Source organism: Eleutherodactylus coqui, chromosome 3 (assembly GCF_035609145.1).
Source record: "Eleutherodactylus coqui strain aEleCoq1 chromosome 3, aEleCoq1.hap1, whole genome shotgun sequence".
In the NCBI taxonomy this organism is placed as follows: Eukaryota; Metazoa; Chordata; class Amphibia; order Anura; family Eleutherodactylidae; genus Eleutherodactylus; species Eleutherodactylus coqui.
Window position 1 is genome coordinate 193,998,461 of NC_089839.1, and position 19,545 is coordinate 194,018,005.

General features: G+C 42.9%; 1 protein-coding gene across 3 annotated transcripts in view; it reads right to left on the minus strand.

The window, feature by feature from the left end:
- PDZRN3 (PDZ domain containing ring finger 3) overlaps positions 1 to 19,545 on the minus strand; it is a 258,422-nt gene that overhangs the window by 13,287 nt on the left and 225,590 nt on the right. For all 3 annotated transcript variants that reach the window (XM_066596711.1, XM_066596710.1, XM_066596712.1), the window contains 2 exons: positions 5,057 to 5,310; positions 1,502 to 1,589 (listed from right to left, as the gene is read on the minus strand). In XM_066596711.1, the coding sequence (XP_066452808.1) occupies positions 1,502 to 1,589; positions 5,057 to 5,310 (342 nt within the window). The remainder of the gene's footprint in view (positions 1 to 1,501; positions 1,590 to 5,056; positions 5,311 to 19,545) is intronic.

The following is a 19,545-nucleotide window of genomic DNA, read 5'->3' on the forward strand; positions in this document are numbered from 1 at the left end:
AAGTTCAGTAACTTTCAAATATGTGTTTCCATTCAAAACCTCTGCTTGCTGTCAGTGAACAGAACTCCTGAACCATGTCCTGATTCTGTGTTTCTCAGGTAGGTGCAAGGCTGGTTATAAGAGAGCGTTCTCAGCATCTTAGGAGCACAGATCTTTGGTCTATCCATGTAAATAAGAATATTTCCATTCACTGACATCAAGCAAATTATAGTTGGAAGTAGCAGAGCTTTTCATTATACATTGAATAAAATTTAAAGGGGTTGTCTGGGTGGGAGCGATTTTTTAAAAAGTGGGTGCAATTGTATTAAAACAATAAAAGCAGCTGTACTCACCCATTTATTCTCCCGGTGATCCCACAGTTCTCTTGGTCTTGAATATGAACAGCTACCACCGGACCGCTGTAGCCAATCAGAGGACGCAGCAGTAACATTTTCCTGGCATCTAAGCTGTGATGCCAGGTGAACAGCCTATTGCCGCTGTGACCTCTGACTGGCTGCTGTGGTCTGGTGGTTGCCGTTTTAATTAAAGACTGGGAGGACCATGGGAGCTGTAGCGCTGGATCATCAGGGGGATGAACAGGTGAGTCTGGCTACTTTTATTACTTTATCACACTTACACCAATGTTTAAAAACTTGTCCACATCCGGACAACCCCTTTTAACCCTACCCAAAGCTGGGGGTCAGAGAGTGCTGAAGTAGCTATACAGTGTGAATGCCTCAACAAACATCTCTCCATATCTCAGCTTCTCATGTGATGAATCTTGTAAGTTGTAACATGGGTTTAGAAGCAAACCCCATTGGCCTCAAGGTGGGCTTGGCAAGCGGTCAGTCCATCTTCGTGTGGGATGTTGAAGTATAAGGATTCCACATCCATGGTGGCCAGGATGACGCCATCTGGAGGGGACCTACGGTTGATAGTTTGTTCAGTAGGTCTTTGGTGTCCTGCAAAAAGCTGGTTGTGTTTCTCACCATGGTGAACTACATATATCAGAATGGTCTGGCACCTTGTATCCACTATGTGTGGGAGTGTACGCCAAGCATCCACCCCCCTCATTATCAGGAGGCAGTGTGAGTGGATGTTTTATCGGTGTCCTGCACAGGTGTTATTGGCTCCTCCATTTGGTAGTCAGCTACCTGCATGGTGAGAGGAGGATGCATCTATCTGCACCCCTCAGTCAGTAAGTAACGGCCATTTTCTGTGATTGTTTTGAATAAGAGCTAAAGGTGTATTATAAAACTTCAGTACTAAGCAGGGGGGGGGGTGTTAATGTGAAGCTCCGCCCCCGAGGAACCCAGCCACTCTACTTATCTTTTGTATACAATTCTTCGTCATCTTCTCTACACCATGACATGAATAGAAGACAATTATCTAGGCTTACATCATTTGGCCCGCTTGCTAACTGCTCCATGATTATCAGTGTTCGGCAGAGCAAGATGATGGTGAAATTATCTATTTGTATACAGAACTAGCATTCAGTTATTTCAACAGTAAATAGACGTACCTCTAACTCTAACTCATCTCTGTCAATATCTTGAGGCAAACCTCCAATGAAGTCGTTGGGGTCAAAATATTCATGAGGTGACGAATGCCTGGAAAAAAAGCGAGGATTTATGAACACGCCCCCTTCTCTGACTAATGACCAATTATTCTGTTATTCTCCTTTGCATAAAGAGAACTTGTCAAAAGTGTAAAACCTCCAGCCTGTGTTATTCATAATTAAAAACTGCTAAATGGAGAGATGAAACGATAATAAGGACGATTCTTTGGCGTAGTTTGTGTTCAGGACAAAACTGGGGTCGGTCGTTTTTGAAATGCAAATATTTCATTAATACAAAAGGAAGGTGCGAGTACCATATCTGTACGAGGAGTGTTCGGTGCGAGTACCATATCTGTCATTGATTTCTCACTCATCATCACAAAAAGACAAAAGATACCAGGAAATTATAATGGAACTGAAAAAAATACTTACTAATCAGTGTTATAAAGGGCCAAACAATATAATCTCTAGTATCCATCTATCTTTCTGTCTATCCATTTAATACCTGTCTAGCTATTTCATATCTATCTATGAACCATACAAAACACGACCAGTGGATAGGTTCTGCTCGGAACATTAGCACATTACCTGAAGACCACCCTATTTTGGAGTCGAAACTCGTTGTCTGTTTCTGTGTTGGAAAATATAGATTATTCTTTGTGAAATAAATCTGGCATTACATGTGTAGCGGCCTACCCACCGATCCTGTTTTGTATGATTCATGGTATCATCCCAGAGTGCTTTGCAAAGAAAATACTTTCCCCAGTAGAACCAGAACAAGTTTTATAGCTCTACCACTAATGCCAACCGTAATGTAATGATGTGTGGTTATGCTCAATGTTGGCACAACCAGACTAGGTGAGAGCATTACCTATTTGTTTTACCCTTGTTCTGGAAAATCTTAGATAAACTACAGTTGATAGTGCCCCCTTTTCTTCCTTTCTATCTCTTCCCTAAGATCTCTCCCTCTCTCTCATATCTCTCTGATATCTGTCTCTCTCTCCCTCATAACTCTCTCTCTCTCAATCTCTCTCTCTCTCTCTCTCTCTCCCCTCCCCCCCTCATCTCTCTCTCTTATCTCTCATCTCTCTCCCTCTCATCTATCTATCTATCTATCTATCTATCTATCCATTCTCTAAAGGCCCATTTACATAGGACGAGTGTGGGGCAAACGATGCCCGACACTCGTCCTTGTGTCACCGTGCTCCCGTGCAGGATGCTCCCGTGCTCCTGCATGGGAGCTATCACAGTTGGCTGGTTCATTGAGATAACACAGCGGCCGTTCACTACTGAACGGCCGCTGTTTAAACTGCACGATGAGCTTCATTGCTTATCTTTTATGCAGCATAAAAGTTGAGCGATGACGCTCATCACCTATCATGCAGTTTAAACAGCGGCCGTTCAGTAGCGAACGGCTGCTGTGTTATCTCAATTGAGGGGAGCGGTGGAGCAAGAGAAGAGAAATCTCCTGCACTGCCACGCCCCCCTGCTGGCCGCCCCTTGAACCAGCCAGCTGTGCTAGTTCCCTGCAGGAGCACAGGAGCACAGGGATGAGTGTCAGGCATCGTTTGCCCCTAACTTGTACTGTGTAAATGGGCCCTAACTATCTCAGATAGACATATCTATCTCTCTATCTCATGTCTATCTATGTCATATCTCTCATATCTATCTATCTCTCTCATATCTATCTATCTATCTATCTATCTATCTATCTCTCTCATATCTATCTATCTATCTATCTCATATCTATCTATCTATCTATCTCATATCTCTCTATGTCATATCTCTCATATCTATCTATCTATCTATCTCTCTCATATCTATCTATCTCTCTCATATCTATCTCCCTCATATCTCTCTCATATCTATCTCTCTCTCTCATATCTATCTATCTATCTCTCTCATATCCATCTATCTCTCTCATATCTATCTATCTCTCTCATATCTATCTCCCTCATATCTCTCTCATATCTATCTCATATCTATCTCATATCTATCTCTCTCTCTCATATCTATCTATCTACCTCATATCTATCTATCTACCTCATATCTATCTATCTACCTCATATCTATCTATCTACCTCATATCTATCTATCTATCTATCTATCTATCATTTATCTATCTATCATCTATCTATGTCATATCTCTCATATCTCTCTCTCTCATATCTATCTACCTCATATCTATCTATCTATCTATCTATCTATCTATCTATCTATCTATCTATCTATCTATCTACCTCATATCTATCTATCTACCTCATATCTATCTATCTACCTCATATCTATCTATCTACCTACCTACCTATCTATCTCATATCTATCTATCTCATATCTATCTATCTCATATCTATCTATCTATCTATCTATCTAGCCTTGAAAAAGCAGCCATCTTCACACTGACAGTAATCTCTGTCACTCGGTGTCGGTGACCTGGCAGGATTGTGAAGCCTCAGCTTGTCTCCAGTTACTGCACTGGAATTCCCACTCTCAGCTGGGCACATCACACTCGCTGACGCACCACGCTGGCACTTGTTGGCTCTCTGTCTGCATTTCTAATTATGTGAAGCTAATATCTGAGCCCGCCAGAACAGCAGAGGAGCTCAGTTACTGAACCAAAATATTATGGAAAATATAAGAATGACATTATGTAAAGTACAAGAACTGTTTGGCACCAATGCCCCTTAACACCAGGCGATAGCCCATGTAGGAACTGTAATGGAGGCTATATAGGTTGTATAGCTAAGCATTCAGGAGTCCAGGAGCTCTAATGAAGGCTGCTATATATTGTAGTCATCCAGCTTTCCCATTTATATGAATAGAGAAAAGCTAATGTCTTTCATTACTATGTGATATCGCTAATTTCTTCCCTTAAATAATGGGTTCTTAAAAGGGGTTGTTTCCCACTTTTTATTAAAAGTGTCCATTATTGGGATCAGTAACAATCTATAGTGAAAACGGACAGCAAGTGTTCATTTTCCTCACAGAGCCCCCACAGTTAAAATGAAGCATTACACAGTTCTTACGCAAATCAATTCATTACCCTTGTACTGCCGGGAGCAGGTGGGTCCTCCAGAGCGAGACCCAGACAGCCTCTTTAGTCATTTTTTTTTCATAGTCATTAAAAATCCTTTATTCTGGCACTTTATGGTCTAGAAATCCTGATAATCCAGCATCCAATAAAAATATTCCCATTCTGGATTGACAGGAATTTACCTGGTATTGAGATCATGGGGATATCAACTCCAGCGTGGGTTTTCCTCGTAATTTAAAGGAGCAGGTAGGGAAATATAGCACAGCTGTCCTAATGATGCTGCATTATTAGAACTTTCATTTAAGGGGTCTATCACACAGGACGGAATATTCCGCTGTCAAAGTTCTAAATGTGGATTTTGACATGGAATTGCTAGCAGGAATCTGCCATGGAGTGGATTATTCGGTCTCATGTGAAAGCGCCCTAATGGCAGCCACTCAACCTTCCAGAGACCCTGAAAGCGTATATATAGAGTTCATACTTACTCTTCATTTAAGAGATACGGATTCAGAGCAGACACCGATGGAGAAGGGGAGTTCATTTTAGTCAGAGCCATAATGTGTTCGAAAGTGATGTCTGTCTGTGTGCCTGTGTCCAACATCTGGACATCGGAGGGGGAGCTGTACATCTTTGTGCGAGGGGTTCTGCGTAAGACTTGCACCACAATGGGTTCTTTGGCTGTTTTAAAGGCTTCCACTGCTTGGTCATGTGTGGCTCTTGATAAGTCTTTTCCATTTACCTGCAGAAAACATAAGAGAACATTACATTGATTTTCCTCTGATCCATTTCTCCTTTACAGTATTTAAATGAATTGTCTGAGACAGGGTTAGGGTGTGCTTTTATACGAAAACAGCGCCACTCTTGTCCATGGGCTATGTTTGGTAATGCAGCTTATCATTGTTAAATCGACCCTCCGATGTCAAGACCAAATTCTGACCTGGGACTAGAGAGCGAGGAGGGGGTATATTACCTGCAGTAGTCCTCTGCTGCCCTCCAATCCACCAGTTCTAGGACAGGTTTTCGACGGTTGACGATGGCTGCAGCAATTTTCTATCTACCTAATGCACACTGCTCTCTGATTGGACAGTGCTAATCACATGAGATACCCTGCCCAATCATACAGCAGGCATAATGTATTAGTAGTCTAAGAGTATGTTAACGCACCCGAATTTGCCATGTCAATAGGGAAAATCCGAGCATGGATTTCTGTTGTGGAAACGAGCGTTCCCGCATCAAGAAGTGACATGGAGACTTGTGCCAAAACTTGACATGGTTTCCAGAGTCCGAAATCGCCGTGGAAAATCCTGCAATGATTTCGCTGTGTGAAAATACCTCAACACTACGGATGCATTGTGGGGATTAGGCAATCTGAAGATTGTGTCGGTCATTTTCGATGGCCAAGATTGGGACCTGGAATGAGTGGATCAGAGGAATGACAGAGAAGAACAACTGAAAGTAATATACCCCCTCTGCCTCTGGTCCCACCAAGAGTGGCGCTGTTTCTGGAGAAAAAACACGTTACGAATCAACTCTTTAGAGCCAGAAATGCATTTTGAGCTACAGTCATCTCATAAAGGTTTTAGAACATTAGGGGGAAACACAGAGCACAGGGCAAAGTTTCTCCCAGAGTATAGAGAGTTTGAGATCTTTGCTCCTTTCTGAGGCATGATGGGAATAATATTCAGACTGCAATAAAAGTATTCAGAAGAACATTTAAAAAAAGATTTCTTCATCATAGTACTCATGAATATTTACTGTACGATTGAAGTTAATCTCAGCAGTGGCTGAAATTGCCCTTTAAGTAAAAATGACGGGGACGGAAACATCTCTCACAGTAACGATTGTCTGATAGTGTTTGTTAGATGGGGAGGGGAGTCGTCATGTATTTACTTGCGATGACTCTGGGGAGACTGTCTAATGGACTCATTATATTTCACACATGGAAGGTTTCCCGACGCATTTCTTTCCCACGTATGTTCATCCTGTGAACGAGATGAAGCTTTGTGTCTGCGTTATCTCTGCTCTACCAGTGTTCATAGCAGAGCGCAGGCAGCGGAACACATTGATTGCCTCCAGCTACAGGTAATAAACAGCTCTTATCATAGAGAAGGCGGCAATCAATATTCTTAGATACTTGTTGTTCTGAACACCTCAGAGATTGTCCAGCCGGTTATAAGGCTTCCTGCAGCACCATCCCCTTCCCCCAACAGAGATGAAGATACCGACATAGTACAACTCAAGGACACAACGGAGTAAACAAAGTATTTGTGTTTATTACCAGGATTATTAGGGATGTCCAATATTAGGGGAAAAAAACAAACAAAACATTTTTGCTTTTCAGAGACAGTGTCCCTGTTGTCCATCGGGGGCAGTGTCTGATATTGCAGCACAGCTTCAATCAGTTGAATGACACAATACCAGACAGACACAGTCTATAGGTAAGAGTGGCACTCTTTCTAGGAAAGCAAACAATTTGTGCCATACCTTAAAGCGACTCTTGCAACAAAATTCTGACCTAGGACCAAAGAGGGTAAACTAACTAGTTTACCTTCTCTGCCAGTTCCGGACTCTTGTTTTCAGCCACCCAAGTTGGTTGATGTGATCTTTAGGCTACCCAATCACACAATGTGTATTGGTATGGTCAGAGTATCAATGCATTATACCTGCTATCTGATTGGCCAGCACTGCTCACATTAACAGTGCTGGCCAATCACAGAACAGTGTACGATGGAGTATATCAATCACACTTCATACGCAAGTCAATCTTGGCGCATGCGCCAAAATTGAGCCTTTTTTTGCTTTACCACTTTACCCAAAAAGGGGCAGGGTCTAGCATTAGGGGGTGTGGCCACACACAGCCTATCACATTTACTATAATGTTCTTCTACTGCTTGTGTGAATGCTGATTATAGAACTGAGTTGGTGAAGTTGGCATTAGGCCACTGAAAAGTAAAACTCAAGTTGCTCATTTACTTCTAGTTATTAGTCTCATCTCTATATTCTGGGAAAACCCCTTTCACTCAAAAGGCGGCAATCAATATGGCTGCATTCCCTGTTGTCACTTAAAAAAAAATGGCCACCAGTTGTCACTCAGGTTTCCTAGAAACCTGAAGGTAAAATTTCCTAGATATGTAGTACTAGGAAAGTTAAGGATGTGGCAATGCCTAATCTAATAGATACTCTATTCCATTATCTGGGAAAGTTCGTGGGAGCCATAATGGCAGCCATATTTATTGCCACCCAACTTACCCAATGGATAGAAACATCTGAATAAAGTTACTACTGCCTTGTTAGATGCATATTTAGTTTGGTAATCCATTTTCTGTGTTACCCTCATATAACACAATCATTTAGCAGACATAATAAAGCTGCTAATGTGTGACCGAACATTACAAGGCCCTATAATAGAGGGTGCCTTCTGTTGCCGAAGGTGGTAGCTAAGAAGGTGCTAAGATTTGTCTTGCCGCTCTCCTCAGCCCATCGCATTCCTTTAATCTCCCACAGGCCATCAGTATTGTTAATGGAGAGAAGGAAAAAAATTAAATTAACTATATTAAAGTCTATGGTTTTCCCGAGTCCTTTTCTCTTCTGTCGTCAACCTCGCTTTTCGGAGCATGACCTCTGCTCTCGCTGTGTAATGAGTTACTTTATTCAAGCGGATTTTAATAACTTGTTCAATGATCTGTAAGTCACAAAGCTCGGAAACTATAACCTTAAAATCGCTTCTCCGGAGAGATAGTCTTACCCCTGCAGCTTAAATGTTTGGTAGCTTGTAAGGAGTCCTCACCATGCCGGCAGCTGAATGTCCAAAATCCCCTGATGTGACATGAGACGTCCCAGTGACACAGACCATGCTCTGATTGCTATGGACTGTAAAAGGCTAGGAAACTGCTCCTGGTGGCAACTACTCACAGCTGAATAGCTATCTGGGAGTCTGACCCAACATTAAGCCCTAAGCTACACAGCGTGGTCACATTACAATCACTCACGACCAGTTGCCCTTGAATGGGCCGCTTGCCTATTACTCTAACACTTCGTCTATAGATTATAGGCAAAGCAGATTTCTAGCTTGGCATAGTACGTGCCTATGAAGGTGCCCATAGATGTACCTATGATGCATTGGAAATTGGTGCTGTAGTGTCTGTTCTGTGCATTGGATGTAGTTGTTTGCAGATGACTATACAGATTGAGGGTCTTGTATGGTTAGATAAAGGATGTGTTTGACCATTGTTCATTTCTTGGAGGAACCTAACAAACAAGAAATATTGGGACTTATATATGATTTTAACACTCTAGCATCACAATTCTGATGTCACAATTTTGGGCGCACGTGACGACCACCAGGGGGCATGGATGCTCCCAGACCATCAGATTTACTTTATCTTACACCAGAAAAAGGCGTACATTATAGTTGGACAGTTGGCAGATCCTAAGTAGTGTAGGTTTCAGATTTGGTGCCCCTCTTAATACATTGTTCACACACATATGCAGCGCAATGTAACTTAGTGCCCTTTTACATGGAACAATCAGTTTTGATCATACAAAACGGAACAAAAATTGTTCAGTGTAAACACTGCTGGCAACTGAATGATGAATGATAATTCATTTGCTTACCATTAAACGACGATCAGCCCGTGTAAGCAGGCAGCCATTCATCTATGAATGATTGCCTATTTACTCTGGAGGCAGACGGCCGGAAGTGATCACCGGCACGCTCTGTCTCCATTCACCGAACGATTATCGCTCTTGTGTGAAAGAACAGGAGCAATAATTGTTGGAACAACCGTCTGGGGCGTAAGTCCCTCTTACACAAGCGTCTGTAAAAACGGGGTGGTTTTTTACACAGTGTTTTACTGCGCGCAGAGCTGCGTTTTTATGCATGTTTGCCTGCTTATTTTTGCACAGTAACAATGCCCATAAATAAGCTGATGATGCCACAACTTTTTCCCCACTCCTGGTGGCAGAGAAATTGCGTATATTCTGTGTTTTTCTTTATGCTCCCCATTCATTTCAACGGGCGATTTAGTGCATGAAATACTCGCTGAAACACCAAAAATAGGACATGCTGTGTGCGATTTTTACACGTGTAGAATATGCGGTCCAAAAACGCTAGTGTGAGAGACCCCATTGAAATACATGAAGCTTTAGTGCTGTGAATGACTCACGTAATACGTAGTAAAAAAAAACGACTGTGCGAGAGTGGCTTTAAGCCCCCAAAAGTCGTCCCATGTAAAAGCAACCTTAGATCTGCATTTCATACACCCGTCTTAGTAAATATGTCCCATGGCTTCAGATATGTAAATCCAATGCTGCCATCTTCAGTTGGGATTGTCCACTGCAGAAAATAAAGGGTGCGGTGGCTTGGCCTCATTGTCATGTGACAGCATGGGCCCATTAAGCCATCCTCTGGTGGCCCAGTCCAACATCAGAGGGGTCCTCCGCATAATCCCTCTCTGTTAGAAGAGTTACCTGAGAAAAAACAGATCACAAAGTGATCCTCAGTGATCCGCTGTAACATGCCGGGAAACCAGGTAGTAAAGGTTTAGTTTCCATGCAGTGCCTCCACAGGAAAAAGTAAGTATTACACAGTTCTCAATCACATTGGTTGGTTATTTGTGTAATGCAGGACAGACCGGGTCTTCCACCGTGAGTCTTTTTCTATTAGTCCTTCACACTGGCCAAGAGTTGAGGGTCTATTAGGGTATATGTAAATGGTATTTCTAGATTGAAGCCCTGTAGACATATGTAGCATCAGCTGCTTTTATATATGGTCCATAGTAGGGTTAATATAACACATCACTGCTCTCCCGCAGCTAAACCCATTAATGAGGCCTCATCTGGGATCACGTACTGCTACTCTATAAGAGAGATTCATAGGACGATAAATGACACTCAAGCCCAAACCATTGCAAAGACTAATGTATATGAACCAACAGTCTAAACAAAGGGAGTTGATATGTGGCATTGAGCGGCGATGGATGGCTGGCAGTATTCAATCCACTCATGTGCTCCAAAACAGCAATAAAAGTGTGGAGGATGTGAGGATTCAAGGATGTCGACCTTCTGTGCACCATCAACTAATCAAGTGACTTGTACGCCCTTACCAAACAAAAAGGGAAGCAAATCAGACAGTATGAGTGCTTGCCGAAAAGTTATGTGACTTTACTGCATGTACTCGCTTTACTACATGTACTCACTTTACTGCATGTACTCACTTTACTGCATGTAGTGTCGCACATTTTCCTGAGCTATTTGCACCAAAGGAACTGTGACCAAGAAAAGCAAGAAGTCTTGGGAGTCAAACCACCGCCAAAAGTGGACCATTGGATCTTGGGTAAAAAAAACAGGACCGATACCTACCCCAGACAGTATGCCAGTATGGACCTTTATCCGTCAATCACAAAAACATATCACATTGTATCAGGTATTGAAGTAACTCTTTAAAACCCTGAACATATTAGTTGATTCACAAAAATTCCTGTTTATAAAGGACCATACTTGTTTCCAAAAATAGTCAATGTTCAATAATTAACAGATGAGAAAAAAGTTGGGTAACACACAAATACTTGTGAGATTTTAAAGAAATTTTTTTTAAAGTATTTTTTTAAAGTATTGCCTCATATATGTTAAAATAACAAAAGTAAGGGTACTAACTGCGGTCCTCCTGGTCTTTATCTGCAAAAGATACCATCTATCTGCTGCAGCCAATCAGAAGCCACAGCAATCAGGTGCCATCCTCCTGGCATCATAGTAACATAGTATGTTAGGCTGAAGGGAGACAATGTCCATCTAGTTCCGCCTGTTTCCACCCCCCACCCCCCTTGTTGATCCAGAGGAAGGCAAAAAAAAAAAAAAAAACATGGCTCCTAGCATTTAAGTAGTGATGCAAGGAGAATGGCACCTGACCTCACCAGCTTCTGATTGGCTGCAGTAGTCAGGTGGTAACTGTTCCACAACAAAGACTACCAGGCTGTAGTACTAGATCAGGAGGGCAGAGGACAGGTAAATACCCCTGCTTTTGTTATTTAAAAAAAATTATCATCTGGCAACTGGACAGGCCCTTTAAGGCTGCCTGTCCACGGGACAGCAGGCTGGATGATCAGCTGATGGACGGGGATCCTGAATGGCAAACCACTGTTCATCAACTACTGATGACCTACTGATAGTTAATCAGTGGAAAAGAGGGCAGAAAATTAGGCTGCCTGTCCACGGGTGAATTTTCATTGCGTTCCCCGCGGCGATAGTCCAGCTGCGGGGAACGCAGTGAATGCTTGCCATACCGTTGCTATGGAAAGCTCTGTTCCCCCTGTCCATGAGTGGAGAATCAAAGCGATTCTGCGCTTGCGGGCAGCAAATCGCAACATGCTGCGATTCTCCGTGGTGAGTCTATCTGTCAGATAGGCTCATGCGGAGAACAGTCAGCTCTCCCCTGCTGCGATTTACCGTGCCGGGAGTGTTCACTGCGTTCCCCGCAGGCGGCTTATCGCCGTGGGGAACGCAATGAAAATTCGCCTGTGGACAGGCAGCCTGACTGTCTGCCCTCTTTTCCACTGATGACCATCAGTAGTTGATGGACAGTGGTCTGCCACTTAGGATCCCCGTCTATCAGCTGATCATCCAGCCTGCTGTCCAGTGCAACGTGCCAGACACTGTCATCAGTGGATGGGGGAGGAAGAGTGGGCACTGGCTTCACTGCCATTAAAGTCAATGGGAGAGCCACTCTACGACTCTACTTCCTGCTCCTCTCCTGGTGAGGACTAGATGCAACGTCCTGACCAGCAGACAAAAAAGGACAGACAACCCCTTTAAGGCCCAATTACTTGGGTCAATAATTAGGCAAGACTCTTTTATAGGAACATTTGTTTGCCCAATCAATGGGCTATGTGAAGCTTCAACCGGTGAGCAAGCAAAAACTCGTTCATCAGCTCATCGCATCTTTTGGGCAGCCGAAAAAGTTGTTATTATCAACATGAAGGGCGGACGTGCTGCTAGTAATGATAATACTGTATTGTTGATGAACAATTGCTTTAACAATGCAATGCAGACCACATTCGCCCGCGTAAAGGTCTTTAAAATGAGCACTGATCTCATTGGTCAGCGCTTGTCACACGGCTCAAATTAAGCCATGTAAATGGGCCATAAAGTCAAATGTCAAATCTTTGACATTAGATGTCAAACCATATAATTGCTGTTATGTATTATACTCTATAGGGGCACCACTGACAAATCAGCTCCATCCATCTGCCATCTTGAAAGCAATTTCAATGTTTTGCCAGAGTTTTTCAGCAACTTTGTAGTATCTTCCTATTAGTTTACCTCTTCAGATTTTCATTCTATATTGTTTATTGTATGAGGCTTGGACTGAAGAGTGTTTTGTGCTGCCCTCAATAAAAGGATGACATAAGATTTTGGAACGGGAGACGTTTCCTTGAGCTACAGCTGTCTGACTCGGTTATTTAGCGGCATTGCGTGGTAAACATTTGTATGCATTCAAGCTCTTGTTGGGTGCTCTTTATTTCACTATGTTGGGGAGGGAAAGCTTTTATTCAGTCTTCAGTAACCACAGCAAATCCCGTGATACATTCAGGGTCTATTCACAGTCCAGTTGGACCCTTGTTTTCCATCCAAATATCTCTTTCTGGTCTAACAAACATCTTTATTGAAATTCTAAGAAGACTTCAATTTAAGAAAAAGATCCGAACCATAAAGAATTTGTGGATGACCAGAAATGTTTCCATTTTTCTTGTGAATTTCAGTAGAGCGGTTGAGGATGCCAATTAATTCTACTTGGTATCCCCGGTTAATCCTTCCTTTATTTCTCCAGTCTTTCTTTTTAGAAGACGTTCAACCATATTGTGCTATAATAGAGTCCTTCCTTCATAGCTCTATTCAAGGAGATGTATTACATAGCAGAACTCCAGAAGACAAATTACATGGGTTCATTTGGCTACCCTGCATCCTCTCGTTTCTAAGAAAATGTAAAAAAAAATCAGCTTGGGAGGAACTCTGAGAATGAAACTCTGTAGTCCGAATTAGAGAAGCCAGAGACCAGTGTTGTCAGTCAAATGCTTATGTAGCTTTGAATGTTTTGACAATGTCAAATGACCCGCTCTACGGCTTTAATAGATTTAGGCATGGCTTTCGATTTCTTAATTTACATTTACAAAGTTCTCAAGACACCCAAACAGGTCATGTTTTCATCCAGGGAGACCGTGCAGCTGCTAGGGGACCCTTAGCTGATCCTAGGGAATTCATAAGTACCTCCCTCTGCCGCTGATTGCTGTCATCCTCTGGCTTGCCATCGGCTGTGCAGCCGGCACCACATCCTCCTACTACTGCGTGGGCCCACAGGATGCGCACAAACTCAGTCCTCCAATTAAAAGTTTAGCATGCACACCCAGCTTTCCTTTACCCAGCCTATTCCAGTCCTTCGTGTGATATTTAAGACACCTTTCCCCCCTTGAAAGTGCGGGAGCAATAGTTTCCTAGTGTTCTTGTGAAGGTGTTTCTGTATGCTGCTTGTTTCCCAGTTTTGACTCTTTGCCCGATTACCCAGCTTTCCTTAATTTTACTTGTCCTGACCTCAGCTTGTTTAATGACTATGTCTTGCCAGAACTCCACCTGCCCTCACCTCCTGTCCCGTTTACCATACTGTACAAACTCTGCCTATCTTGAACTCGGCCTGTTATTGGACTCTGTCCTAGCCTGACCTCTCTGTAATATGGGCGAAGGGGGCCTTTATAGTACGTGTTTTACATTTGTTAGTAACGCTGTTTAAGTCCTGCATCTTCTTGTGCTAGGTGGAAGGACATGGAAATGTGAGGAGAGACTATGTGTCACTGTGGATAAAGCAGGAAGAAGAAGATCTGGTGAGTATATAGGTGTACATCGGGTGGCACTGAGTGAGGAAAGATGTTGAGCGAGCACAGGGGCATGACGAAGTTGTGCTGCACAAGACCTAGAATTGCAGAGTTAGCCTCAAGAAGGGTAAGTGTCTGCTGTTGGGTATGTTGACCAGTTTGGAAGTACAGCAGATCTCCTTGCAGTTCCCTGCCCAAAACTTGGCAACCTTAAGAGAACAAATACCGATTGTGGCTGTTGCCGTAAGAGATCGTTCTCAGTTTGTTTCAGAGAAGTAAAAAGATACTCATTGGAAGAAGACTGATGTCTTCCTTTCATCTTGCAATGCACTTGAGGTGTAAAGTGCGTGACATGGCCTGTGATAAGGTTTGTGCCCCGAGGTTCCCCATGTCTGTGATACAAATATCACCGATTCTACAGAGTCTCACTGTCTCTCTACTGTAGGTTATTCAGCAAACCTGGCGGAGGCTACCCGCGGTTGGGAAGCCTCTACACCTTAGTACCATACTTCGGTACCTTGTGACCCACCAAATCAGTTAGTGGTACAGGGTTCCACACATGCTGTATAACAAGATGGTATACAACACAATGCCAATTAGCTAGGGCAAAAATATGACAGGGGTGTAACTATAGTGGGTGCAGAGTATGTGGTCCATAGGGGACCCATAAGGTCTCTCTTCCCCCATATGCAGAGATCAATAATATAAATGGAACATTACAGTTGGGGTCCTGTTCTAGATTTTCCCTTAGGGCCCAGCAGATTCATATTACGCCTCTAAGGGCATTTTTGATATTCAGTTCTTGAGGTGCCCACCTTTCTCTTCTCTTTACTTGACCAAAGATCTGGGCTATGGCCACTGTCTCCTAAAGCAGGAACATTTACTACTTTACCATTGGTTTCTCCTCCAAATTGCTCTCCTATACAAAACTTCTCCTCCATACATACTTGTTTACCGAGATGACTTCGCCCTCTTAGTTCTCTTCACCTGCCCATCTTCACCCTTCTGACCACGTTATAAGGACTTCATTTTGCTCAAGGGCTTCAATAAGGGGCTTCATAAAGAGTCATCTCAGTTCATCATCTCATTCAGTGGACAGGAATCTGACCTCTGAAGTCAGAATGAATATATATATTTTGTGGTTTGTACATAATTACGGGCCCCAGACGCTATGGGGCGTTTATCTTCATGCAATTCCTAAGTGGCGGTAAAAAATAAATGCTGGATGTCTCCTCATAATTAATTAAGGCAGAGAAGACTTTTATGTGTTCTGCACATTTTAGCCATCCATATGCTGCACTTTGGCTTCTTTATGTGACATGGGCTGAAATATGTCCCTCCCCACCACCTGCTTCATAGCCGTAAGCAGATGTATAGATGGTGGAGAGATGAACATGAGTAGTACGGGGAGTTGTGTGACATCATACGGAGGGTAGATGATGCCAAGTGAAAGGAAAAAAACTCTAATACTAGTGTACAGAGTATATGTATACAGTATATAGTGTATACAGACACAGCAGGTAACTTCAGATGGAAGATTTAACAATTGTCTGATATTTTTCAATATTGAGGTGATGGTATTTAAAGGGGCGCAGATGGGCAGATATCTGCCAAAATGGGAAGGATTATCCATTTAGAAAAACTGCCCGCATTGTTAGAAATGGGAAGGTGGTGTTTTTCGTTATGGGTCAGCATTGCTGAAAGAAGGTAGACTGTGGTTGCAGTCAGGAGGGGCTCTGTGGTTATAATAATGAGGGAACTGTAGTAGTTCTGGAGGGAAGACTGTGTGTCATGATGTGTCTGTCATTATGGGAGTCATTTGGCTGGAGTAATGGGGGTACTGTGGCAATTGGTGGGCACAGTGCCTCTTATAAGCTAGGCATTAACTGTCTTATGGTGGCACTGTCCCTGTCAATATGAAAAAATTACAGCAGCTGTGTCCAGTGACAGATTAAAGGGAGGCACCAAAATCAACGCATGTACCAAAATTTGCGCAAAATGTTGACGTAGCGGAACTGAGCATGCTCAATTGACACTTGCTGATTGATGCCTTGCAATAGAAAAGGGACTATTTTTGCTGTGTTGCAAAAACTGAAAAGATGACTAGAGGAGTTGCTGGTTGAACTGCTAAGAGGGGAGAAGGCCCCAGAGAGGGGGACAAAAAGCTGCTACCTGAAGAGCAAGAGAACCAACCAGCACTGGCAACAGGACAGAGAGAGGAGTGGAGAGTAGTGTTCTGGATTCCCCAGACAATGCTGTCGGATCTCTGGGGTCAGTAGAAACGGCAAGTCCCACGCGACAAACTGTAAGTGAGGCTGGCCTCTGAACAGACTTAAAGACTAGGTGTACACATCAAAAGGGTTAAAAATAGTTAGCTTGCAGTCAAACTGAGGAAACTGGACTGTTTTTGGACTGTTTTCATTGCTTTTTTTCATTGAGCAAGTTTTCATTGCTCAAACCTCACGGACTTAGATATCGTTGCATAAGGGGAAAGTGAAATGGTGGCTCAGAGCACATGTGAGCTGTAGATAAATAAGGCATTGCAAACTGTATTTCTATGAGATAGAAGTAGCATGTTAATGATATTGCTCAGAAGGTATTACTATGTAACAGTTGATGCAATATTGTGAATCATATAGAAAGTCCAGATACTTTTTCATTCATTGTTCATGCATTTCTGTGTTCACAAATGAATATTGTACACTTTGGTCACTCCATCTGTTGCATCGTATCTTGAATCCTGCGCTGCTATACCTCCACCCACGACAATTAGAAGGAAGCAGTAGTTGTCATTATGGTGTAATTAAGTTTGCCACTGTGGCTGTACGTTTGGGGGGTACTGTCTTTACTGTAGCTGGACTCATAGGGACACTGAGGTTATAGTTAGGTGGTCATTGTAGCTGTCATTATGAGGGCACTGAAGTTATGCAGTCGTAGTCAGGGTATGTGCATGAAAACTACCTATAACACAATATATTTTACTTTATCCCTAGACTAATTTCCTAAACTTCAGTAACTATGTGCAATGGCCCAGACACTCACTGACAGAGCCGCGTGGCAATTCCATAAATCAGGACCCAATTCTCCAGTAAAACCTGTGGGTTCGAAGACGCATAAATGCAATTGGCTTTGTATGGGAGGCGTCTGTCGTACATGCGTCCTGTAATAATACTCTCAGGAGCCTATGTCGTTTTGTCTCAAGCTGACTGTTTGATTGCTCGCCGGCTCGTAAGTGAATATTCTTCTATTCATCCGGATTTATGTGTAATAAAAGGATCTTCCAAGTGAGGATTCGCACAGAGGAAGCTGCATTATTCATACGCAAGTCAAGGGGAACATTTCAATTGCCAACCGCTGATGTATGTCTAATTAAGCAGAGGGACGTTCAGAGCCGCGCACACAGGCGCCACGATCATTAGAGGGCAGTTTTCTGGATCTTCTGAGCTGTCAAGCCGAGGATTTGTTGATGCGCTTTTCTTCCCCGCACTTCATACTGAACTCATTTGTGAAAGAAATCCCGGCCTTGAATGCGGTTTGTGGAAGTAAACGCTGCAAGTAACACGTGAAGACTTTGATGTCTGTGTGTTAACAAGCAGGCACGTTGTGAAGGACGCCATCCAGATGCATTCAGGCTTAGGGGAATGGGACTTTAAAGGAGGACCTGTTGGTCTTCCGAGATGTCGAAAGAAATAACAATTCTGGAGCAGATTTTCTTGGAACTGCACATTCATGTCCCTCTTTTACTCCTCCTGGAAATGTATGAATAAACTTACAACTGGGTGTTACTATTCCACTTGTCAGTGGAGCGTGTCTGACATTGATCAACCACTGCTGACATTGTCAGACAGTATAGCGACACGGCCCAGTTAAAGGGGAACTGGTGACACCCAGTGGTCATTTTTTCCAGGAGGAATAACAGAGGGATGGCACAGTGCAGAGTTCTATGAAAAGTTGCTCTAGCATCGTTATTTCATGTAAAATACCATTATGTCAGGAGAGATGGCAGGTCCTCTTTAAAGCTACCCTCCAGTTTCGGGACAAATATATAGGAGAGTATATTAGGTAGTCTGAAGATTGTGTCGCCCATCTTTTATTAGCCTATGGATAGGTGATAAAAGTTTATCTTGGTACAACCGCTTTAATATATCTTTATAGTGGTCGGAGCTCCATTTTTCCAATACAGAGCTTGAAATCTTCTGCATAGACATAGAGAGAAATGATTAAATTCTGTCTGCCTGCAGGCACCACTAGGGGGAGCTAAAAAGCTGACTGTATACAGTATATACATAGAACTCTATAACAACACAGTACACAGTAAGCTCCTGAGCTCCCTCTAGTGGTGGCTGAAGGCAGAGTTGAATTCTCTGTCACTGCAGGGGAGTTAGAGAAGTGCGTTAGAAAAATGGAGCGGTGACTGGTATAAAGATATATTAAAGAAATAAACGGCACAGAATTGTGGACCTATATAGATAAAAAGGAACAAAAGTCTGTTTAAAAGGAAACCAATCACTGCCTAACGCACCACAAACTATTCTCTGGCTGAATGTGGACTGCACACGGACGAAATAAAAGTACATTGGTGTATTCAGATGTGCGTTTTTTTATGTGGACCGATATTGTGGGTGAAAAAATGGAGCAAATATGGATGCTATATGTGCCTTCTTGAGCTTTTCATTGCACGCATGACAAACGGATGGCACGTTGACATAAACATAAAAATGCACATATGCAACAAAAATGAATGCAACACGTACAAACATACGCAGTGAAATCGGTCCGTTTTTCACAGACTAAGATTGCACAGCCCCCTATAAATGAGCTCCAAGCGTATTGGAGCTATATGACACCCCCCCCCCCCCCCCCCCGTGAACGGCTCCAGCTCTTTGTAGCCGCCATAGGGGCTGCACAGCTAGTGCACATTTTTAATGATTTATCCGTTTGTGCGATGTGACCCGTAGCCAATAATAACTAGGTGTCCTCATACACATTTCATTATGCAATTACAGGTACAATAAGGCATTCTGCCCGACTAGACAGAGGATGGGGGGGTATGCCGCTCCGCATTATGAGACGCTGGCACAGCTCCAAATCTCTTAATGAAGAGCGGCTCTTTG